Source organism: Rhipicephalus sanguineus, chromosome 3 (assembly GCF_013339695.2).
Source record: "Rhipicephalus sanguineus isolate Rsan-2018 chromosome 3, BIME_Rsan_1.4, whole genome shotgun sequence".
Lineage (NCBI taxonomy): Eukaryota > Metazoa > Arthropoda > Arachnida > Ixodida > Ixodidae > Rhipicephalus > Rhipicephalus sanguineus.
Genome location: NC_051178.1, coordinates 125797499 through 125823168, shown reverse-complemented (window position 1 = coordinate 125823168; position 25670 = coordinate 125797499). Strand labels below are relative to the sequence as shown.

The 25670-nt window shown below is 47.5% G+C and overlaps 2 protein-coding genes across 2 annotated transcripts in view; both read right to left on the bottom strand.

Annotated features, from left to right (window-relative positions):
• Positions 1-25670, bottom strand: part of LOC119387099 (ORM1-like protein 3) — a 465457-nt gene that overhangs the window by 19491 nt on the left and 420296 nt on the right. The gene's annotated exons all lie outside the window — the stretch shown is intronic.
• Positions 12931-25670, bottom strand: part of LOC119387096 (growth/differentiation factor 11) — a 104012-nt gene continuing 91272 nt past the window's right edge. The window contains exons 2-3 of the mRNA XM_037654404.2: positions 18544-18749; positions 12931-13492 (exon numbers count right to left, since the gene is read on the bottom strand). Of these exons, the coding sequence (XP_037510332.1) occupies positions 13220-13492; positions 18544-18749 (479 nt within the window). The 3' untranslated portion in view covers positions 12931-13219. The remainder of the gene's footprint in view (positions 13493-18543; positions 18750-25670) is intronic.

The window sequence follows — 25670 nt, the reverse complement described above, 5'->3', positions numbered from 1 at the left end:
CCTACGCCCCTGTCTCGTAGGACATTCCGTCTCGGTCGGAAAACTTAAATGATTCGCCAGTCGCAGGAACCGAAATTGTACGTAATAGGTTACATGTAACCCGACAAAGTAGCCACAATATCGTGGGCAACGAGTAGGCATACAATTACTACACCACCCTCCTGTTGGGTGCTCTATTCAAGCATTTATTAGTGTCACTCTTTCCGTCGGTGGGATCCAATTCTACAACTTTCGAATTACGCGTCTGATGCTCTAACAGTTGAGCTACGAACGGAGGCCGCTCCCTCGTCCACATTATTGGGTATAAATAGTGGGAAAAGTTTGACATTCTGCCGTAAGGGGCAGAGAACTGGGCTGTGAAGTTTTCTTGTTTTTTTTTTTTCTGTAGTAAGATTGATTTAATCGTATTAGACGAGGCACTACGCCAACTTAAGAAAAAAAGAAGCTTCTTCCTTTTGTCGAGCCTGGTGGCACACATGTCACCGCCTACGCTCATAGCATCCATCCATCCAGAGACTAAACGCACATAAATACCCCACGAAAGTGGGCGAGGGAGTGCCCTCTTTCGTAATTCTTTAAGGGGGTGTGATGTCCGATTTCTGACATCACACAAAGTATGTAATCAAACAAAATAAAATAACTTATGAAATATACATGAAAACTAAAAAGAGAAAAAAATAAAACAAACAAAAGTTGAAATTACGATAAATGCAGTCAAGCACATTAATAAGGGAGCGAAAATACGATGCCCGACGCCACATTCAACATTTACGAAACACAAAGAAAATGCAAATGTACCGTGAGGCTATCTTAACGCAATGAATTAGTTTTCTGACAAATTTTGAATTAGGACAAGTTCTACTCTTCTAAATTGAACGTTCCGTCTCGTTGGACATCCATATACTCTTTAGACAGTCTCGTTGGACATCCCGTCTCGCCGGTCACGTGACCCAGTAGCCAGAGCAAGCATGCCGAGATGTACGTGTGCTTTATGTCCCCGCAAAGGAAGCTGTACCAGACGTCCAGCCGGCCTTTTGTTTCGTTTTGCTATATAGCGCAGCTCACTTTGACCCTGAAGAAAAGACAATGGCAAGGAAGGAAATGACAGGCAGCAGGATGATCCTGTTGCCTGTCATTTCTTTCCTTGCTATTGTCTCTCCTTCTTGCTCAAACTGAGTTGCGCTACAGCAAAACAAGGTTATGGTGCCCCAAATTGCCCAATATTCAGTACTGGCCTTTTGTGTCGCCACGGGCATACAATAACGTGACGAAGCGTGGGAACAGTGAAAGTAAACAAGACTGCGTCTATATGCCGTTTCAACTTTCGCCAATAGATGGTGAGAGCATGGTATACGTGACATGTGGGGCGATAGATCGGGTATTAGCATTAGCACGCCTGCTGATAGATTTTAATACTGCCCAGTATAAGCTACAGATCGGACGTTTCAATAATACTGTCCAGTTATATGGATTCATCTAATGTACTGATAAAAGATGCGTTCTTGCGGGCTCTTTCAACCATTGCAGACAAGCGTTTTCTCTTTTGTGTGTGTGTGGCATAGAACTTTGAGTCGGTCTCATTCTATAGATCAACATGGAAATCACAATAAGCTTCGTCGCGAAGGGGTGTCAGCTTGCACTAGTCAAAAATGTGCGCTGACGTCACATTATAGAAATAATGTCCGCTTTTAAGGTCCAATAAACAAACGTATTAATTGCTGCGATAAAGCACATATATCTACGGAATCAAAAAGAAGAGGGAGTGAGAGAATTAATGCACCCCGTGGAAGTGGCGAAGAAAATTCAGACGGCAAACAGCAGCACAATATACGTGAGTTGAAATAGCCAAGATATATGTATAATACCCTCCGGTTGACGCCAACTGTGTTAAAACGCTGTTTGATAAATAAATTTTACATATACGCAGCACCGAAGGCTACGCCATATATGAGTTGAATGCATGAAGCATGTTTGTTATATTTGGACAGATTAAAAATATTCCAGCTGCAAAAAAATATATTTGCTTTATATTTCATGGCATATTTGGGCGTCACAATATACGCGCGACTGAGGAGGCGCTCTTGGGCATCACAAATACAATGCTGCCCAAAAGGCAGATTCGTATATATTATACATATTCAAGTTTATATACTATATGTAGCTATATATGTAGAGAGAGCGGCATATATTATAGAGCATTTTGTACATAAAGAGGCGAGCATGAGTTTTGCGGGGCAACCGTGAGGCCGTTGCACATGCAAGGAGCCGCGCGCGGCTGGCTCGCCCTCGGGCTCGTTTGCTTACCAGGCGCTTATCGCGATAAACGGCCAGTGGAACGCGACAAGAGACCAAGGACGTGTCGGCTCGAGTTTCGACTGCGTCTAGTGTTGCCTGCTGGCGGCTACACACTTTTCAAGACACCTTCCTTGAACGTTCCGCGCTTAAAATTTGACATTGGCGTGTCATGTCGTCGTCACACGGTCTATCATAAACGGGTATGCGCCACAAAAATGGGGTAAATCCCACTACTTGCCACCGGCCCATACTATGCATATCGAGTTAAAGGTTCGTCATTACTGCCTAAAACATTATGTTTGGCGTAGCAGCGGTGTCCAGAATCCCTGACGAAATTTACCAAGGCGCTCAAGTTTCTTATCTAAAACCAGAGACACAAACGTGCATCTCTGCGGTAAAGTAATTAATTTGAAACTACTGCTTCTTGAAACATATCTGCAAAGTGATGGTGCGTTAGTGGACCGGTGGCGAGTAAAGCAGTAAAGAGTAAAGATTTTGCTGGGGGAAATACCTGCGCACACTGCATGCTCGCCCCCCCCCCAGGTTTCATATTGTGGAGCTGAAACACCCTTCCCTACATGTCTTGAGCTCTTCTGACTTTCACTTCAGCGAAATTGTTTGTCGTTTCGAATACATTATCTTCGTAAATAGCATATTCCACCAACATCCTGTGACGTGGTACACGGCGATGGTGTCCGATTTATGAAGAAAAATCTGCCCCGATCCTGGCGGCAAGTCACTTCACTTGAACATGCCTTATTTACTAGCATATGACTTATTTGATGTAGTTCGCACCGGCGATTGTTGGCCCAAATAACGGCTATAACGTCGATTAGTGTTGGCGGTCATTCGCTAAATAACTGCTAATGCTGACTAAATATGGATAAATGACTGCTAATACTGGATAGTGTTGCCGAATGCCGGCAAATGCCAATAAACATAAACATGTCTATCGGTGTTACAACAGATATTGGCTGAACATTGGCTGATCTGAGCATTCTGTTAAGTCAATATTAGTCAATTCAGACATGTTCAGTCACTATTGATATTGACTCAACATTCTGTTCAGTGAATATCGCGGTCAATATTCAGTGAATTCAGGCATGACAGAACATAATATCAATACATCGTATGAGTGATTTACAAATTCTTAAAGCCGAGTTGAGCTTGTAGGAAACAATTGATACGTCAACTATAGTACAATGCATAGGCGCACAAGTCATAGCAAGCCCTCTAAACAAAATCGCGTTTTGAGTATTCGTGTTATTTCTTTTTTTACAACAAAGTTCAACAGTCTTCGATACATTTCTTCCCAATGGTCGCTTTTAAGTATTCGTGCCTTTTCGACATACATACAAGCTCTATGCATCGTCGCCTTTGCATCGGCATGTGTGCGTTCAACCACCGACAGCGTAGTCGGTCCGGTTTCGCAGAGATCAGCAAAGATGCGAGTATTATCAGCTAGTCTAATCAAGACAACAAGGCCAGCTGTTCTTGTCAGACCTATAGTGCCAGCGCGTGAAGCATGCACTTATCTCCTGCAGACAGCCCTGGACATTATGCGGAGTGGAAGATTCTTACATACCACGAAGTGTATATGAGACCGTGAAATGGTTTCTTTTTTTTTTTTGCAAGGACAGCCAGGATCCTTGACGATCCTCTTCGACATAGTCACTGCCCGGCACTATAGACTTATCGAAGTGTTGTGGTGTGCGACACTTGACAGCTAGAAAAGAAATGTGTCGGCCTGTCGGTGCAATATCCGGCATGCCTATGGAATGCGAGGACGTCGACGACGTCCAACATGCTATTATCCCATACGCTAGGGTGTTAGGCATGAGACAGCCAAACACCGTTTTTACACCCGTAGGGGTGTACAAATATTTATTGTACATAAACTGAAGGCTCAGCCGGGATAGAGTTTTTCTATGTGTGTGTGTAGAGGCTGCACGACGATCTTTTGTGAACAAGCTCACGTTACAGAGAACTCGTACAGATGATCTGTAAAAAAAAGTAGCTAACTCAATAGAGCATCGTTTCAACGTGCACCGATGGGTTCAAAAGGCTTTCGCGAGAATTTGTTGGCCTTTCTCTTCACTGCATTACTTCACCACAAGATATATAGTATATATTTAGGAGATGGGAAAATTACTTCTAAAATGTAATTGAATTACATCAGTAATTACCTTTCTAATATTTAAAAAAGTCTAAATAATCTACATTACAAATTATAACTGGTCGAAAGTAATGACATTCTATTACAATTACTTTTGAAGACTAATGAAACTACTTTTAACAAAAATTTATGATTGATACACTAACTCACCTACACTTTACTTGCAGCACATACATGAAGGAATCTCATATCTCCGGTCAACTTCCCGCGCTTGCGGTTTGGCACTTAGATTAACTTGTCTTTGTTATTTTCATACGGGAAGCGGACTTGTCATATTTTAGTCAAAAGTAATTGGGAAAGTAACAGGCAATTTTCTTTGAATTGCTCACTTGAAGTAATTCATTACATTACTAAATTACCAAAAGTATATCATTACATTACTCATTACAGCGAAAAGCAATTTCGTTACTGCAATTTCATTACAGCCAAGTCTGACATATTTATTTACGTCTATTTCCTGAAACTATTTCCCAAAAGAACTGAGACGCGCCGAATGTTGGGCGCTTCTTGGAAGAACACTTCAGAGCTTCTCCACTATAAGAGACAGCATACACATGTGAACAATGCGAACGGTCATACGTAACCGAACGGACCACTTCACACCTTTCGCAACGACGATGAAGTGCGGTGTTGTGGCGCAAGGAGCAAGGATGACCAATGAGCACTCCTATCTTAACGTATATATATACAGATAGCTTGAACGTATCTTTGTAGAGACAGCCTTTTGTTTCATCATTAAGCCATTCCCATTTTCATTCGCTCATTGAAAGGTACGTGACCGCTGTAACTCATGCAATGTGCAACGTCACGTGAGAGGCGCCAAATAAGTTATCTCTATAATTCCCCCTTGTTATCTTTAAAAGGGGCCCTGCAACACTTTTCCAAGTTATCGCTGAATGGCATCAATAAAAGGGCTTATTTCCTCGCCGCAAAAGTTTTTTTAGAATCCGTCAAGTACGAGCGGAGTTACAGGCATTTGTCGCTTGTACGCTTCAAGCACTTTCTCTTTTCGTACAGCGAGCGCGGGGGCACGTGGCGGCATCCCGCGACGGCCACGGTAACCATGCAGCTCACGATGCTCAAATCAGCCAATGGCCGTGGACTTTGGGTTTATGGCGCGGTCATTTGGGTTTATGGCATCATTTGTCGAGATAAGAGGGAAAGATTTCTAGCTGACTTTGAGAATTAATTGTAAATTCCAGGCCGCGTGCTGCGCTACAATGTTTGGCTTGCGTGTTCTCAGGAGCCTCGAGTACCTATCGGCAGCGTTTTCTGACCATGCTGAAAATGTTTTGCAGGGCCGCTTTAAAAGTTACAGATTGTTCGAACCATGCATCTATCTTTTTATAACCTGCTGACATGCACCATTTTTTGCTGAAGGAAATGCATATAAGAATTCTGCGCATCATAACTTGCTTACAGATGTCACGGATCACGCTCACCACACGATAGGTGGTCAAAAGGCAATGTGACATACGAAACAATGAAACATATTGCAAATGACGATGCCACCTATCATAAGCTGTAGACAAGTTCCAATACGGTGCACGAGTAATTCAATACGCAACAAGTGCAGTCCGACACACGCCTGCAATATTGGCACACAACTAAGTGCCGACACAAGTGTTAGTGAGTATACGTGTGTCAATACAAGAGTGTTGGTGCGCAACATGTTCACCGTCGGAAAACGCTGCGGAAGGATTGTAATTTAATTGCAGCTGGGTGCGCGGCACAGTTGCAATATCTCCATCCAAAGCGCCATGCGCTCACTGTATACACAAGGTGCGTCTAAGCGTGCAGCGGTTTTCGGCCCATCTCTCTTATGCAGGGCCTTTGATTCCGCACGCGTAATGACGGAGGCCATGTCCAGCGCAACATGATTCAACGGAGCGTCTCGTGTTGCCGCTGTTGCGAAGTAGACCAATTCGGCGCCGCTGGTTCGCGAACTGCACATAATATGCACTCGCGATCGCTCCTCTTGAAGAAGAGCCATCGAGGGAAGACCCTCATCATACAATTGGCTCGACACAGACAAATAATAGGTCACACGGTTTCGCCATGACTCGAAGGCGAAAACCATCTTTTCTTTCTTTTCTTTTCATTCAATTGTATTAAGCATTTAAAACCTTGTGCACCTGTGTTCTTTCAGTGCCTCTGGGACCAGCCCACCTTTGACCGAAGCGACGATGTATGTGATGACGTCATCATGTGACATCATAAATGTTCGCGACCTGTGACGTCATCACGTGATGATGATTTTTTGCATCATTCATGCTGTCGCTGACGTCGACAGCCACTTTTCGCATTTCATGAGGTGTCTAAGGCTTTCGTCTTAATAAGCAACATGTTAAAGGAGCTCTATGCTCTTTCTGCCGTTGCAAGCTATTTTCTCTTATGTATATGCTTCGCTCACATACAGCGCTGCTCAACCATGGAGTCCCTCGAGAAGTGAAAGCGATCGCCGCTTCTTTCCAGCGATTGTGCGCGGATCCGACGATAAGCGCGCTACATGTACTTCACGGACCGCGAGGCCTGGCTGAGGTTCCGCAATCTTGTTGCACACGCTATGTAGGAGTGCGCGCGGTCGATTGCGCGACCGCATAAAGTGGTTTCTACCCGGCAGCAGAGGAGGAAAGGGGGAGCCGTGTGACGGAAGCAACGTGATACTGTTGCATATATCAGCAGGCAACCACCGAGTCGGCACTCCGTAAACGCATACGTGCCGCATGAGAGAAGATGGGGTTCCGCGGACGCGCTCGAGTGCATATCGCATGGACAGCGATATTCGAGTTGGGTGCGGGCCCCGAGCCGGCCAATTTCGACGTTGCCCTCGCCCTTGAGGGCGCAGAGGTGATAGCTCGGGGGAGGAAACACTTTCTACAGAGAGCTACAGAGACGCATCTACAGAGAGCTTTAGATTAAGCTATACGCAAGAGTTGGCGTCGCAGAACGTTTGCGCCTGGTGCTTTGCTTCCTAAACGCTTGGGGCACCCTATATAGCCCAAATCTTCCTAGAAAGAGGTAAGGAAAGGAGTAGCATGAAACATTCTTTCAAATGGCTAGCTGACGGCAGATTGCACAATGCAGACGGCGTCCAAGGATGCCGTGATGTTGAAGCTAAAGAGAGTAAAAAGAAGTTCCTAAAGTTAGAGGCGCTATTTCTTTTTTCACCAGCGTACTTAAGTTATCGCGTATAGAGTCGCGCTCAATATATATCACTTGCAGCACGGGAGCGCGTGGCCTCACGAGTTTGAGGATTCTTCATCACAAAGGGATGTTCTCCATGAAACTGAGGTGAAGGAGACAATGACAGCACGTTCGTGCATGTACTATTCGTCCCATTTATAAAAGAGGACTTGAAAATGTTGTCTGGAGTCTCTGTAAGAATTTCTTTGACCGTGGCTGATGGATGATGGATGGATGAAAGAACTTTATTGAGGTCCAATAGGTCGTGCTAGTTTCCTAGCCCGAAGCGGACCGCTCCAACGTTGGGACCGAAAGACCTATAGCCTTTCGGCCGCTTCGCGGGCCCGTTGGACTGCCCATAATTGTTCCTCTAATGTCGGACTGCGCAGAGCTGCTGGCGCGTGATAAATTAAACTTCTTTAGCTCGGTCTCAATAACTGACCTGGCTACGTCAGCGCCATTAAATGGACTCCACCCAACCTCCTATCTTTGTCTACAAGACTTTCACACACGCATTAAAAAAGACTTATCCCAATTCAATAAACAGTGCAAGCAGCATCAGCGAAGTACATCAGCTACAACACGTGTTTCCAGCCCTGACGTAGCAACGTCAAGGCAACCATCGCCCCGCCACCTGTCGCGACTGTTCTCCCAGGGCCGGCGCGTGCCCCCCGCGTGCCTCCTGCCGGGCAGCGCGCGACAATCGCGACAGGGGCAAACACTCGACGACGTCGTGAAGCAGCGGCGAGGGTCGTCGCGTCGCGGCCAAGATAGACAACGGCCGGCCATTTCGGCGCAAGTTCATTAAACCTTCGCGTCTAAGGTCATCTTACCCGGGGCCCGTGCGCGGCGGGGCGCGGTTTTGCAAGTCGTCCCGTTATCTAGGAAGAAGAAGAAGATCGCAGACGTCGGCGGCGGCGGCGGCTCGCGCTGCAGTGCGGCCAGTCTAGCGACCCACTCGACGCGACGGCTGCGGACCCCCCGTCGACTGTCTGCCACCGCCGCCGACGGCGGGGAACGCCGGATATGAACGCACCCCGTTTGCGTGGGAAGCGCGGTGAGGTGCGTGCGCTATACGTAGCTCGTGGAAGTTGTTAGTGATGTGGGCGGCAGCATACTGACAATCTGTCTCTCTCGCTCTCTGTCTCGTTTGCGCGTATGCGTATACACACGCACGTATATGAATGAATGAATAAAACATGTAGACACTGAAGAGCTTATATTACGTGCAGGAAGGGGGGCTGCGGGGGCCAATTATAACCTTAGCAAGCAAGTTTTTCTACGCAAAACAGCGGCGCTGCTTTGTCTTGCGAAGTGGCGCACGCGATAACTTTGACGGGCGTGATTTGATGACGGATGGGAAGATAAACACAATGTATCAAACAAGTGTTGATGCATGGTGCAGATAGGCGGTACATGTAATGTACCGCATGGGTAGAACACGATTAACGGCGATCTGTTGCAGTAGAGAGACAGTTGAAGCATTAGTATAGCGATGGCACTTCGGTTGATTGGTGCCAGTAAAACGAAAACCGCGTGGTTGTGGCGGATGATTAAACGGAGTAATTGCATTAGTAAATATCCGGCCACAGAGTGGATTAAACTTGCACAAGATATACGTTAGGCAGCGGAGTAATTAATCGATATCGGGGAGAGACGTTTGTCCTCCGCATTGCATTACATACACGTATATAGTAGACTGAAGGTGGTGATGATGCTTGAATTGATTGGAATACTGCCGTATATAACGGGCAAGAGATATCACAATGTTAGCAGAGCTGCACTGCCAAAACCAGCTCGGCTTTCGCGCAACGAGAGTCATCTTTTCCGAATACCGCTCAAAGCACAGCGGAGAAGCTCGCTTTCGGAGTTTTGAATAAGCACCGCATTTTCTCGAACCGACGTCTTCCGTTCTTTCTTCTCTAAATGTAAAATGCGAAATCGCTGGTAGAGTATGTGATTATAAACTTCAGCAATAAGGATGTACTTCAATGAGGAAGTAACGCGCAATAACGCGTAGGAGGCGACGTTTCGGACGCGGACATGAACAAGCATCTGGGTACTGAGCTAAATAGATGCTTCATTATCATCATCAGCTATGTCGAAAGCTGCACAGCACTTATAAGGGTGGCAGATCGGGTTCGTTGGTACTGTATGATCGCAGCGTAATATTCGCATGCTGGTCGGAGTATATACTTCTTCCTCAGGCTTCTTGTAACCAACCGCAACGGTGGAGTAACGTTACAGCATCCTCCTATACTAGAATGCGCGATGTTCTCGCCTATCTTTCCCTCCCCCTATCCTCAGCACGTATATACACTCTAAGGCAAAATGGTGTGTGCTTCGACCCTTTAGGGACTATAAGGGGTTGCCACATTCATTAATCCCTTTAAGGACTAACGGCACCGGGTCTAACCGTAAGTACCCAAGCAGCTAACTGTTAGTCCCCACAGATCACCTCAATGGACTAACATTTACACCTTACCGGACAACTGTCATTTCCCACAGATCACCTCAATGGACTAACATTCAGTCCTCACATTTACACCTTACCGGGCAACCGTTAGTCCCCGCAGTTGCACCTCGCCGGACGCGAACGGTCGGTCCACTCAAATGCTCCATTCGGATGAATTTTTTATCCCCACTTCAAATGATCCGTTAATCCCCAGGGACGATTTTCTGCAGTTACTATCCGCAAAGCTTAACACCTTTTTTTTCGCGTGTTTTCTTTTCCGCGGTGAGCAACAAATGGCGCGGAAAAGAACACGCGAAAAAAATATTTAGTCATGCGAATGTCACTGCTTTCGCAGTCAATGCGACAACGAAAGACAAAAGTGAGACAATGAAAGGTTTTATTTTTCTCTATACATATGAAGTTTCTGCTTTCACTTAATTCACTGTAAAATGTCCAGTACAGGTCCAGCCACGTTGTTACATCTCGTACAGTCCTTTTTGTGAAGCTGCTCCAACGGAAGCGATAGATGACTGGTATTGCACGCGCCAGCGCGCACAGCATTCTGCACGTTGTTGACAACGGCTGCATCCTGCAAAGCACAAAAAGATTGAAAATAGATAGTCGCACGTGACAGTGAGGATGAAGAAGCACGCACATGGCAAATACGTGCAAGGTGAAATAAAAACACGCGTCTAAATTATTGCATGCAAATAATTTCATCGTGATGTCATACATAATCAATGACGCATTTCGAGCCACATAGCGCAACAGCTCAAGTGCGGCAGCAGCCATCACGCCGAGGCGCCGCCAACCACCGTGCCGCCAACTAGTCGGCGAGTTTTCTGCGAGCGGCGTCGTACAGCTCGAGCAAGCCCATCAGCCGCCGCTGCCGCCAGCGAATGAGCGGAAGAGCGAGCGAACGCGGGGCCGCTGCCACGAACGGCGGCGAACTGCTTGCGAGCGAGCGACGAGGAAGCCGACGGTAACGGCGTCCAATACCCGCCAATCCATGCCGGTGCATTTCAAGCGCGCGAAATACAATCGTTGCCGGCGACTGCCGTGCGTTTTCGACGAGTCGCAGAACACTGCAGCGGCGAGGCCTCTGTTCAATATCGCGAGCCCACAGCTCATCGCCGCGGCGAACACTCCATGAGTAAGCGCACGGGCGGCCGACGGCAATGGCGGCCAATTTCCAGGCGGTCACAATAAGTTTCGCGCATGCGATAGGTACGGCAGAATAAAGAGCGATCACTTACTTGTGAAAGAATCCAGCGCCGATTTGTGCCCAGAGTCAGATTGAAATCATGGCTCCGATAGTCTTCTCGGCCGCCATTCTCAGCCGGTGGCGACGCAGTGCCGTGACTACGCCGGAGATATACAGCGCGGCATCGCGACGTGTGGAGACCAGCTCCCGACTTCGTGGGTGTGGCGAAACGTAAAAGCAGCACCACACGCTCATCCACGCATATATACGTGTAAATCGAAGGCACCGCGGCGCAGTTCCTATTGTCGAAGAGCGCGACACAACCGCCAACACGCCACTACGAAAACAAGTGGGAAGAGTGACCCAAGAGCGAGGAGGACGAACACACGGCCTGCATCACCCGCGCGGTTGAACCCTTTGCAGACTAACTGGTTTGCACACGGCACACATCCCTCTGCGGTTCCTCCTCAACGGTCTATCAGTTAATCGCGCGCGCCTATTGGGCTCCATTGCTCCTCTTTCGGGTAATTTGTTCCCTTATATGTGTTGCAGAGACTAGCGTACTTCCTAACCTCAACTCTCTCGATCCCTGCAACAGCAGCCCACCCGTCGTTCCGGTAAATGTTAGTTGCTCACACGGCTACACACCTCAAGTTGCTGTATCCTTACGTACGTGTACTGTCCCTTGGAAACTATATCTTATATACATGATGTGTGTATGCATCTATGCGTTCACCTCTTAAAGGAGTAGTACTGACACGAATTTTGAATATTTTCGGGTTGTTGCTCTAAAAAAAAAAAACACGGATGTTGAGTACCCCAAATAGAGCTTTGTATTGCTAGGGAATGCATTGAATGTATTTTTAATACCGCTACTTTAAAACAGCAATTTCGGTTACGGTATCGAGGGGGCGGCTTCGCAGTGACGTTTCAACACGTCTGACGTCACGGGAAAACTGCAGCTCGTGACATATACGAGCAACAGATGTCAATCGCACGCGGTTCACGTAAACAACGACGACGTCGAGACTCTGACAGTGATTTCTGCGATTTATCTGTGTGCAACGCAGATTTCGCAAACCCAGTGGACTGTGTTGACTTGTCGTGATAATGTCCATTGCGGTGGGGCTGGCTTGCAGATGCTGGGTGACAAGAACTTTAAAACGAAAGTAAAATATTTTATACGTTCTGTCTGTCTCCGGTGTGTGGAGATCGTTGATAGTGCACACCAGGGAAACCAGAGAGAGAGAGAGAGAGATAATAAAACGAGAGAAAGGTAGGGAGGTTAACCAGAATTGTAGCATCCGGTTTGCTACCCTACACTAAGGGGAGGGGAAAGGGAAAGAAAGATGGAAAGGACAGCGGAGAGAAGAGCAGGCGCGCGATAAAAAAAAAAGAAAAGACGCCAGTGCCAGTGGCCTATTGAATAGGCTTTAGTACTGCCGATCTACAGGGAAACCAGAAATGCCCCTTTGGGGGCACGTGCCTCAAAATCGTGTCAGTACTCCTGTAAGCACGCGGCCGCACTTATCACTGCAGGGACCGAACCTTTTATGTCTCGGCACCTTCCTTGTCTGTTTAGCTTTGCTGAAGGTTTGCACGCTATAGGGCGACGCGCATTTAGTGAATATATAGCATGCAGAGGCCGAGGAATCCAGAAGGAAGCAGCGCAGTCACCCTGACTCCATCCTTAACTGTGCACGCTTGCTTCATTCTGCGGGGAATGCGAGCGCTATTCTTTCGCTGGCCGCAGACCTGGCATTCTGTTTCGGCGCGCTGTTATTTAGGGAAACGTGCTGTGATAAAGCAAACACCGCGGCGTCTGTGAAGGCCCCGAATGCGAGCCGCGTTAGCGTCCTCACTGCGCGCCGAAGCACGCAGATCGAGTCAACGTTAACGTTCATTATATATGGTCACGGGCTGCCCCACGTAACGCTATGCATGTGGCGCTTCGCAGTATATGCATACATTTACTGCAGTGTACACTGACCAAGGCTTCCCTTCCAGGAGGCGGTTCCGTGACGACGTGCACTTTGCGGCCTTCCGAGTCGTAGGCGTGCACCACGATGCCCAAGTTATCCTTGGGATGTCGGAACCAGTGAGAAACCAGCTTCTTGGCGTCCATCTGCACCCAGAACCCGCGCCGCAGGTTTCCCTTCTCTTCTTTCGTCCGCACCTGCGACAGAAGAATGCGCACCACTTATAACGTACGCAAAATGACACGAGGAAGATGTCCCACACAGAGGCACAGCTTAGTCAGTCCTTTGGTGCCATCACAACAATATATATATATATATATATATATATATATATATATATATATATATATATATATATATATATATATAGCAGAAGCAAGGTGTTGACGCACAAGTGAAAAGAAGCTTTATTTGACGTTTCGGCCGTGGGCCCGGCCATTTCTGACGAAGGCCGGGCCCACGGCCGAAACGTCAAATAAAGCTTCTTTTCACTTGTGCGTCAACACCTTGCTTCTGCTATTACTCCCGGATCCGGCGACACCTTTCCTCGAATATATATATATATATATATATATATATATATATAGTCGAGAAAGGAAGACAAAACGTACGAAACAAGCTTTACTAACGTTTCGGCAGGAGGGCCTGCCTTCGTCAGAGTGACTTCACTCTGACGAAGGCAGGCCCTCCTGCCGAAACGTTAGTAAAGCTTGTTTCGTACGTTTTGTCTTCCTTTCTCGACTGCATTTCCCACCGGATCCATTGAACTTCATCCTCGCATATATATATATATATATATATATATATATATATATATATATATATATATATATATATATATATATATAATCCTGGTTTAAATGGAGCACTGAAAATATTAAGCGTGACGCTCATTCTTATGACGGGCAAGACATGCGCCGCAAGTGCAAGTGCTATACGCGCCTTGCAGAAGTCCGCATATGTAGAGGGGGCTTCGTGATTTTTTCAATATCTACAAATACCGACCGCTACAAATACCGCTCACGCGGATTCTCTGACTCACTGACTGACTGACTGACTGACTATATATAGCAAACCAGAGCAAAGAGGACATGGCTTATAGGTTTATATAGCAGCACCACATATACGTATACTTTTAGGTGTGCTTACAGGCTTGACTGGCAATGAAGAACGGAATGATCACACACACTAGCTTATATAGCGGCAATGAGGGCGCGTAATGAGAAGCGAAGGAGTTCACGTAATAATAATAGTCTTTTAGCAAGTTACGGAAATACGGTACGCAAATACGAGGCCGTACGGTAGCGCTCCTCCTTTCCCGCTGGTTGTGCTTTGGCCGCTCCACGACCGGGAAAGGAGGAGCGGTCACCGTACTGCCTTACCGTATTTGCGTACCGTACTTTCGTAACTTGCTAAAAGATTCTAGTATCTGGGGTTTAACGTCCCAAAACAACGATATGATTATGAGGGACGCCGCAGTGGAGGGCTCCGGAAATTTCGACCACCTGGGGTTGTGCACCTAAATCTAAGTACACGGGCCTCAAACATTTTCGCCTCTATCGAAAATGCAGCCACCGCGGCCGGGATTCGATCCCGCAAGCTTCGGGTCAGCAGTCGAGCGCCAGAACCACTAGACCACCGTGGCGGGGCTAGGAGTTCACGTGGACGGGCGAAAACGAATACGCATAGCGGCGACAGACCAGGCCCGTAGCCAGGGGAGGGGTGGGGGGGCAGGGGGACCGCCACCCCCCCGAAATTTTGATGACACATGGTGTTTTATCGAAAATAAATCATGAAAATAGGCGTTTTGCTCAAATAGTCAAGGTTTTCAGCAAGTGCCCCCCCCCCCCCCCCCCCCGAAAAAAATTCCTGGCTACGGGCCTGCGACAGACATATACATACAGTACGTACAAAATGACGTATACACTGGTTACATGTTCTAGATACGCGAGAAGCTGTAGAATAGAGGAAGGCAGCATGACTCGCCGCAGAAAGAAGAAACTAGAGGGGATGATCTTTCAATCACAGGGAGCCCGGCTGTTTTGCTATTAATGTGAGCCAAGGTTTCTTAAACTGCAAAGCGGTTATACTTCATTCATCAATTTGAATGCCACTCCAGCAAGGCGACCAATAGAGCTCATGCTGGGAATAATTAAAGGAAGAAAAAAAGAAAGAGGGGGGCGCTCGGTGCGTGTATACCTCGAACCTGGCGAACAAAAGCGGCACTCCGAATGGGTGGGGAGTGGCCCCGCTGTCACCATTCGTCAGTGAACCGGGCCTCCGGAACCGGTTCGCGCCGAGCAAGCTGTGGGGAGCACGCGGAGGGAAAGTAATCGTAATAAAAAATGAAAGGGTTGGGGAACCACGACAGCGGCATTATGACCCCCTCCTCGCCTTGATCCAGCGAAGTGTACGTGTTCTCGCAGACCCCGCGAGCGCGTCTGACATGCGCTGACGGACGTTACATGACAGTCAAGAAACAGTATACAGCGCACGGCCACTGTCGACATAAGGAACGATGTCGTACGCTGTTATACGACAGCGCGTCAAATATAGGTGGCGCGATAACAAAAATAAGAATCAGCCGAGATAATGCCGCAGTGGCCAAGTAGAATTTGTGTGTTCACGGAGTGCAGAAAACCGTGCGGCTGTATAACTAAATGTATCACACACGCGCTAAGGTAGGCAGGCATACACGCCTGCCTTCCTTGGCACCTGCCTATACCTAAGGGGCCCTGCAACACTTTTTCAGCATGGTCAGAAACCGCTGCCGATCGGTAGACGGGGCTCCTGAGAACACGCCAGCCAAACACTACAGCGCAGCACGCGACCTGGAATTTACAATTAATTCCAAAATCCAGCTAGAAATCGCTCCCTCCTCTCTCGACAAATGATGCCATAAACCGAAATGACCACGTCATAAACCCAAAAATCCTCCGCCATTGGCTGACTTGAGCATCGTGAGCTGCATAGTTACCGTGCCCGTCGCAGAATGCCGCCACGTGCTCGCGCGCACGCTCGTGATCACACTGAAAGTAGGCCGCGCGTTCGAAGAAAAAATAAAAGAAAAGAAAGTGCTCTAAGTCATGACGCGCGCTGACGAAGGGACGCATCTCCCTCCCTGCGTAGCTTTCAGCGCGCTCGCTAGTATACGAAAGGAGAGAGAAAGCTCTTGCGGCGTCTGGCAAATCCCTGTAAACCCGTTCGTATTTGGCGGATTTTGACGTGAGGAAATATATAAGCTCTTTGACGATTAGTTCGAGAAGTGTTGCAGGGTCCCTTTAATTATAGGCATACACGCGCTAAGGTATAGGCAGTTCCAGCCTTGAGGAAGACAAGCCGAAACGTTTACTCCAGCGATACCCCGTGTTCAATTATTTTTCATCTCTTCAAGCTTCCATCTTTCCCTGAACTTAAGCATATCAACATCCACTCACGATACAAGTAGCCGTCGATATATATGTATGCGTCAACGTTGCCTTAAGTTATATCACGTGTAATAGTAAAGACGGGACAACTCTCCACACCGCAAACTTCGAACAATATATACTCTAACAAACTATATATACTTGATTGAACGGCACAATAGATCGATCTGACAGCTGAGCTCAGATAGAAACTGCAACATTGTATTCCAAAGTCTGGGAAGGCCACACTGGCGTTATTAAAGGGACACTAAAGAGAAAAACAATTTTCTCGCGTACTAGTAAGTTATGATTTCACAATACCGAAAACACCACTCTTACCGCGAGAAGACTTTTGGTAAGCGAGAAAATGCCCGAAAAAGAAAACGCGGGTAGCGACGCCACCTTCAAGTTGGCACATCAAACGCCGTGACGTCATGGATTTTGACGGCGTCTACTAGGTCATACGAAGTTCCTAATCGGTAAAAATCAAGTACATTGTCCCTGAGGGGGCCATAGACTTAAGATAACAAGTTTCAGGAAATTTAATTGGGCCAATGTCGGCAAAATACGAAAAGTACACTTTGAAATCTGTAACGTCAAGTGCGGAGATTTGGGAGGGCCCACTACATGCCGTAAAACAACACACAAACCTACGCAGCTGCTCGCTTTGTTGATGCTTTTGCTGCTGATGATGATTAAATATGTCTGAGCGCTTTGTAATGGGTGGGCGTTTAAAACACCCACTCGTTGCGCAATTTACGTGTTTTGACGCCTGGCACGATTCCACGCTTCTGCCACGCAATATTACATCTCCAAGACATTCACATATATAGCGTTTTTTTTTTTTTCGAAGCTGTTTCAAGCAATGGCGTGGCTCTCTAGTAGAACACCTGCTTGCCACGCAGAAGGCCTCGGTTCGATTTACACTCAAACCAAATATTTTTAGGAGCTGGCTCGCCAGGTTCTTAAGCTGGGGCGAAGTCCCACGCCGTATAACCTTAATTCCCGAGGCGACCGCTACAGGCGCAGCTGTGCAATAGTTCATAGGTCGCCCGCTAGATGGCGCGCCGTCGGCGAGGCGGAGCGCCATAGGCGCGGCACACACCTGCTCTGCTCCTATTCTGCACACTGCGCTGCACACGCGCGCGCTACTTAGCGCAGATACTCCTCATGAATACCTTGGAGGCGATTCAAACGGCGGCTAGAGCTATAGGGCAGCAGCAGCGCGGGCCCGCCGGCAAGACCCTGCGGTGCGAGCTCGCGAGGCCGAAGAAAGACGCCAGGGTCGTGCGGACATCGAGAAGGCTCGCGAAGCGGAGGCGGCAAGAAAACCTCGAAGCGGAGCGGGCGCGGAAAGCGGTAAAGCGCCGAAAGCGGTCGCAAGCCGAAGCTGGCGGCGCCGACGCATGCTTCAAGCGCGAGTTCCTCGATCGATCGTTCGACCACAGGTGCAAGGTATGCGACCGATTGTGGTTCGAAAGATTCACGGGTTTTCCCGATCTTCTCCGAGCCAGCTCCTCAATCATCATTCCCTTCGTGGATATGGCGTGATTTTTATTATTTACTTTATTTGCATCTTTCTAGATTTCTCGGTCACGGACAAGATGATAATTTTTCGCTCACAACCAACGAAGCCGACACCGGTATTTCTGCGAAACGAGCTCTTTAACGTTATCGCGTTAAAACTCCGATTAAGAAAAAAACACTTAACTATATACTGCTGCCAAGGCCGAAAGGGTCGCTGCCCACATGGAGCCACCCTGAGGACCGCGCCATTTGAAACTCGGTAAATAAACCCGATTCCTCCTCCTCCTGTGTGCAGTATATCGGAATGTATATACCTTGACGAGGTGCAACTCGGGCACGGCGGCGGCGTCCCTCGCCACTTGGTAGAGCGTGACCCAGACGGCCGCCGTGGAAGACAGCGACTGGTTGGAGCTGACGAACACCCACAGATGGGCCTTGGACACGTGCAGGTTGAGCGCCGCCTCCGAGAAGCGAAAGTGCACCGACTGCCACTCCGACATCAGGCCCAGCTCGGGAGGCGCTGTGAACAAGAGAAGAATACTCACGTCAACACAGAGCCTAATAGTGGAGGTAGCGCGAAAATACGAAGACACAAGCCAGGAACATATACGCGAGACGAGCGCTAACTTCAAACTGAATTTTATACTCAGAATCCACGCCTATTCATCAACCGGCAAAGATCGAAACACCACATCGTCACCCAAGAAAGAACATCTCTTCCCACAATGAATAGCACGACGGCACGACATCTTGATCGGTCCTTACCACAAAAATGATACAAGCAAAGCAGTCAAAACACGCCAAAAACTGAAAGCAAGCGATTACGGAACGCATACTGACTCGAGACTTTTTTCACAGGAGCTGCGGAAAGAACTCACAGGGGCGTAGGCAGGGAAGGCTGGCTGACACACACAAGATCGTTCTTTTGAATCTACCTGTTACCTGCTCTATATATTATGCATTCTTACAAACTCGCCCAGATTTTCATCTTCGTGAACACAGAGCCGTTGAAATGTAGCGTGAAAGTAAGCGTAAAGGAAGAGGAAGAGCGAACCGGCGACAAAAAAAAATGGCCGCGTATCTGCGTGCTTCGCTGCAAATGTCGTCTAAAGACGATAGAAGAGGCGCTGCGTGAGATATGGACGCTATCTGGCAATACGTTGGGAAACATAAGTGCTGTGTTGCGGGCTGGTAGTCCCGGCACAGCAGCAGGCGAAGACCGGCGGTGACGAACGCGACCGGCGGGGACGCCAGTCAGCCCGAACACGCGGTTTGGCGCGAAGCGCTGAAGCAGAAGAAACGTGCGCACTCAACGAGTACTCTCCACACACTCTTTTATTTACACGTCGCCTGGGTAAAACAGGAATGCCAGAGCGGCGCCCCATGGCATTCGTACAGTGCAATACAGAACCGAAACCGAAACACAACAATGAGCTTGTGCAGAGGGCACGGAGGAAGGCAAGTTTCAGCGCAGTCGCATTTTCAGCGCAGCTTAAGAAACTAGGGTCTTAAGAATTACGTATGTATGCATTTTCTATTAAAGGAACACACCACCTAATACTTATCTAGTGATGTTGCGCCTCAGATATGCGTAATGTTTGCTTTTTGATCGACAATGTACACAAGTATGAACCTAGTCAGCCGTTCAAGATGGCTGGGCCTTGGGCAAGTGGTTCAACTTTGGCCGAGTGGCTGAATAGAGTGACGTGCCGACAAACAGAAAGACAGACAGACAGACAGACAGACAGAAAGACAGACCAAAATTTCTCCGTTTAAGTATCCCAAGAAAAAGCGGGGACAGCGTCATTGTTGTCTGCCTCCTCCGTCGCTCGAGTCTTGCACCCACAGCAGTCATGAGGATGGCTCCCGAAGAGGATTACGACGGAAAGAAAAGGCAGATCTCACGCGTTGTGCGAATCGGTTTCCTGCGAAGCACTCGGCGAGTACTTTTATGCTGTATTTTATAGCTTTGAGCCAAGCGTTAAGAGGTGGATCGACGTGTTTTTGTAAGTAGCTATGTGCACATCGTGCGCTTACCAGGCGCGTTGACAACACTGGCGTTTAAAGGGTAACTAATGGTGCGAGGTAACGCCAGCCCTCACGTTACAGTACATACGTCAGTATTAGAGAAACTAAGTGCACTTTATGGTGCAGACATGTGAATATCATATGTAGCTGTCGTTAATGTATTCCTCCGGGGTCGAGGAATGCTTCAATATAACTTGCTGAATCATAGGTACACAAATGTAATGTTTATTATGCTGCTATAAAAGCGGAGCCAACACTGGAACCACAAAACGGGTATGTGCCACACGTGTCTGGAGGAAAGGGTTTAAAGACGCACGCGACAGGATTTTAACGTTATTCATGTTATGACCCGACAGTCATATTCGCCAAATCCTCTTACTTTCCCATGCCAATTTTGGTCTACACCAAGTTAAGGTGGCGATCATGAGAGCACCCAGATGTAGGTGGCTAGATAGATAGATAGATAGATAGATAGATAGATAGATAGATAGATAGATAGATAGATAGATAGATAGATAGATAGATAGATAGATAGATAGATAGATAGATAGATAGATAGATAGATAGATAGATAGATAGATAGATAGATAGATACAAACGCTCCAAGTGCTAAAGGTTCTCCAAGAAATGCTTCGCATTTAAAAAAAATTACCGCATCTCCACGAAGTGAATGATGATGAGTGGGCGAAGCACCTGGGAATCGTTCGGTGTTACCGTAAATCACCCGTGACTCTTGTGTATTTTTCACTGCAGCGTGCATTGTGCTGTCACATGAGTGATTGATGGGCGCTTAATGTCGGTGTTCTTACGGTGTTTTGTCATTTTATTTTTGTGCTTGTTCACATTTTGTTAACCTTTGTTTCACATATGTTTTCGGTTTCGATTGTACATGGTGCTGTTGATCTTTTTTCACAGATGTTTTCGGTTTCAGTTGTACAGAGTGCTGTCGGTTTCGGTTTCGTGTACCGCGACGACCGGACGCGGAAGTATGGACAAGCCTAGGCCCTAAGGTGCTTCGCCCCTAAAAGGGGGGAGATGATAACAACGTATTAGTCTTGCGGAGAGTAATAAACAGATCTTCGTGTAATGAACAGCAGCAGTAAGTGGATGTCTAACTTAGGGAAATATATGTACCCAAAGAAGGGAAGCATAAGAGATTTTTTACAGCTGAGCAGCTGCTAACTGGGAGCTAGCTGACACCTGAACTGCGGTCACCAGCGGGCGTGGGAGGATCGTCGAATGGTATCTATATATCTGGAGAAGAATGGCTTCTCAACAAGTGCGTGTGATGCATTTCACGCGCAGGAAATAATAATATCTGGGCTTTTACGTGCCAAAACCACGATATGGTTATGAGGCACGCCGTAGTGGAGGGCTCCGAAAATTTTGGCCACCTGGTGTTGTTTAACGCGCACTGACATCGCACAGTACACGGGCCTCTAGAATTTCGCCTCGATCGAAATTCGACCACCGTAACCGCTACACCACCGCGGCGGACCACTTGCAGGGCAGAAAAAAAAAAAAATATATATATATATATATATATATATATATATATATATATATATATATATATATATATATATATATATGGTTCAATGGGCCAGTTCTTCTCGGGTAATGGGTATAATACAACGGAGGCGTTGTCAACAGTGATATAACTATTTATTTCCCAACAGTTTCGGAAGGGGGCCTCCCTTCCTCGGGGGATGAGTTAAAACTGACGTCGAAGTTCGGTCTTGCTTCTTGCCGCGTCGCTCTCAAGGACATTTCAGAGAGTGGGGGAGATAGATTACGAGAAAAAGAAAAAAAAAAGGAAAAAAGAAAAAAAAAAAAAGAAAAAAGGAGAGAGAAGAACACCGACGAAGTCAGAAAACGAGGCGAGGAAAAAAAAAAGAACGCTGACTGTGTATGGCATGAAGTCGTTGAAGGTGTTTCTCGGTCCGCGTCGGGCGCAGGCCCCTGCGCCCGCTGTTCCCATTGTTGCTGTTCCCATTGTTGATGCTTTTGCTGATGATTATGATTAAATATGTCTGAACGCTTTGTAATGGATGCGCCTTTAACCGTTTGTGGGGTACTGGGACACATATGTCCCACTTCTTTTCTTCGCCATGTTCTAATTTTTCAGAACAAAACAACTGAATCGATTGATTTCAGACTTTTAGTGCGACCGCGTGGATGTTTCAGAAAGCGGTTTTAGTAGCTGTTCCTATGGTATTCGCAAGGTGTCAGCACATATACCCGTGTTTCAAACGAACCATTCCGCTTGCGTTAAGAGCGTTTAACATGCGTTAAAGAGACTCCTTCCACTGCATGACATCCATATGGTGTTTTGTTTCTCCGAAGCAGATTTGTTTATATTATTAGGACTTTATTCGCTGTGGAACAGTCGCATTATTGACAGACACGCCGAGCCACCACGATCGACGAGGTCTGTCTTCCGAGAAGAATCTGCTCAATTAATAATAATAATATCTGGGGTTTAACGTCCCAAAACCACGATATGATTATGAGAGACGCCGTAGTGGAGGGCTCCGGAAATTTTGACCACCTGGGGTTCTTTAACGTGCACCTAAATCTAAGTACACGGGCCTCAGAATCTGCTCAATTGCGCAGTGTTGTTGACACTTTCGAGCCCGTTCCGGAGTGGCCGTGCACCTCTGGACGCTTGTGTGTGTTTGCCTGACTTTTGAAATGCCTCCTATACTGTACGGAAAAATTTGGGTGTTGTGTATGTTAAGGTAATTATAATGTGACGAATTATGTAGTGCGCGGGTCACGGCAATAACAGGTCACCTTTCCATGTATTAAAGAAAAATAAATAAATATCATGGCTCTGTGGTAGAACACCTGCTTGCCCCGCAGACGGCCTGGGTTGGATTCTCACTCGAACCCAAAGATTTTTATTTGCGATTTTTCGGTCACTGACAAGATGATTTTTCGCTCACAACCAACGACGCCGACGCCGACACCGACACCCAAATTTCTGCGAAACGAGCTCAATTCAACGCTATCACGTTAATAACGTGCATGCGAGCAGCTCGCACCACCCCGCATGAGGTACAACGGGCATAAGTCGACTAAAATAATAATAATAATAATAAATGAATAGGGAACACTACCCAAGGTGCATTTTATAAAAAGCCAACTAAAGAAACGCTTAGGGGCTAAAGCAACAGAGCGTGGCCGCGAGAGCGTAAATGTTAAATGTTATGCGGATTATATGTAAGAAACAAGAAGTAAGTCACGTATACAGATATATATATATATATATATATATATATATATATATATATATATATATATATATATATATATATATCTGTAATTCTCTAACTACCCGGATTGTGGTTGTGCTTGTTGAGCATGTATAGAGCGTGCTGAATATATTGAGTAAGCATGCATATGTCACCGATCCATGCGGCGTTCTACAAAGGTGCGAAATTTGGTCAGTGTATTTGTGTTTTGCCATTAATAGATATGCAGCTGAAATTGATCCCCTAATGAGCAACGACACACGCGGAAGGCATGGCATGGACAGTGGACAAGGCGCCCATGAGCATGCCATCACAACGTTGTGTATACGACATTGAATAACCATAAGGCATGGGCCTGTTGCCGCACTCATTGGCATGCGGTAAGCGCGACGATGATTACAGAACGTGTCGATCCACTATACACGCCCCGTATCGCTGATGAGTTGTACGAACGCCAAGTCAAACGGCGCCAGCAGCATTAATTAACACATTGTTGAGCAACTGCGTAAAGGCCGGGTGAAGTTCAGTATAGGGTCTTTACTCCTTCCATAACATCGGTCACTGACGAAGCTCCCTTTTCAGGATCCACATACTGTGTATATATATATATATATATATATATATATATATATATATATATATATATATATATATATGTGTGTGTGTGTGTGTGTGTGTGTGTGTGCGCGCGCGTGTGTGTGTGCGTGTGTGTGTGTGTGTGTGTGTGTGTGTGTGTGTGTGTGTGTGTGTGTGTGTGTGTGTGTGTGTGTGTGTGTGTGTGTGTGTGTGTGTGTCGTCACATCTATCGCAAATATATAAACGAAGCTGCGGGACGAGCATCAGCTGAAATTATATACGAGGAACGCCCATATGTGCTGCTTATATCTGTATGATAAAAAAAATGTATACAAGCCCCCTCCCTACCCCGTCCCCTTCATTCTCCAGATATATCGCGGGGCAATTACTGACACAGATAAACGCACGCAGGCCGTTCGCAGGTGCGCTACCTGAATTCCAATTAGTCCCAACCCTAGAGGAAGAGGCACGCGTGCAAATGGATCTGGAAAGCGTGCGCATATCATAAAATGACATTCTTAAATACACGCACGCACCCGCATTAAAGGGCGTCGGGAGGAGTGTTCTTGTTCTCAAGGCTCCTCCGTGAAGCACCGCACAAGCCATGCAGAGGTCAGATTCCAGCGTGCGCTGCGCTACCTTCGCGCACATGATACGATTCCTACACGCACGTATAAACTCCCGCAGAGTGTTTCGGAGGGACAAGTTCGCTGTCCCCGAAGCGTTCGAGGCTATCGGCGCCGAATCTGGTGGCGAGGAGGCGCGCTGCAAAAGCTGTCGTCAGGTGTCGGCCCCGGGAGATTTTTACATGCGCTCTATATGGAAACGGGTTGCGCCGCGGTTCCTCGATCGCACCACTAACTACAGAAGTCACCAGCAGGAGCAGGTGCACTGCGAGGCGCGCGATAAGAGAGACGCACGTATGCGCGCGCGGTCGTCACCTCGATCAACGATCGCGGAGCGCGTCCGTGGAGCCGCAGCTTGCATGCTAACCGCTCGCGCCGTCCCTCCCGCCCCGGGCTCCCCCCCTCACCGCCTTCAAACAGGCCTGTCAGGTTGCGTTATTTAGCGCTCCGCTGGTTTGGCGCCAGCCGCGCCGCACGGGGTCGTCGCGTGCTGCTGCACGACTCTCGGTATCCACGTGTCTATCTCGCCGTCCATCTCGTCTCTTTAATCGCGCTGTATACTTGCCTCTTGCGTGCCTTTCTTTAGCTTAGGCCGAGTTGATTGCTCTCTCGAATGTTGCTGCTGCTGCATTCGCAGCTTCGTGCGACAGCGACCAAGGACGGCAACGCGTGAGCTATTCGTTTTGTCCAGCCTTGTGCATACATTTATACAGTGTCACGTTGCGAAAAAAGTGCAAACGGCATTTGTTTTTCTTCCGTCCGAGGCGGCTGATGCATCGTTTGCAGTTCTCGTATGCAGGGGAGGAATCCAGTCGCCTATAGCTGCTCCACTGTTCCAGCTGTTCGACCTTGGCGAGATACATTGCGCGCACGGCGTCGCGCATCGACCGAGCATGTCATTGAACCGAGGTTGTACCACGGGCCGGATCGCGGTATACACAATTGCTGTACGTC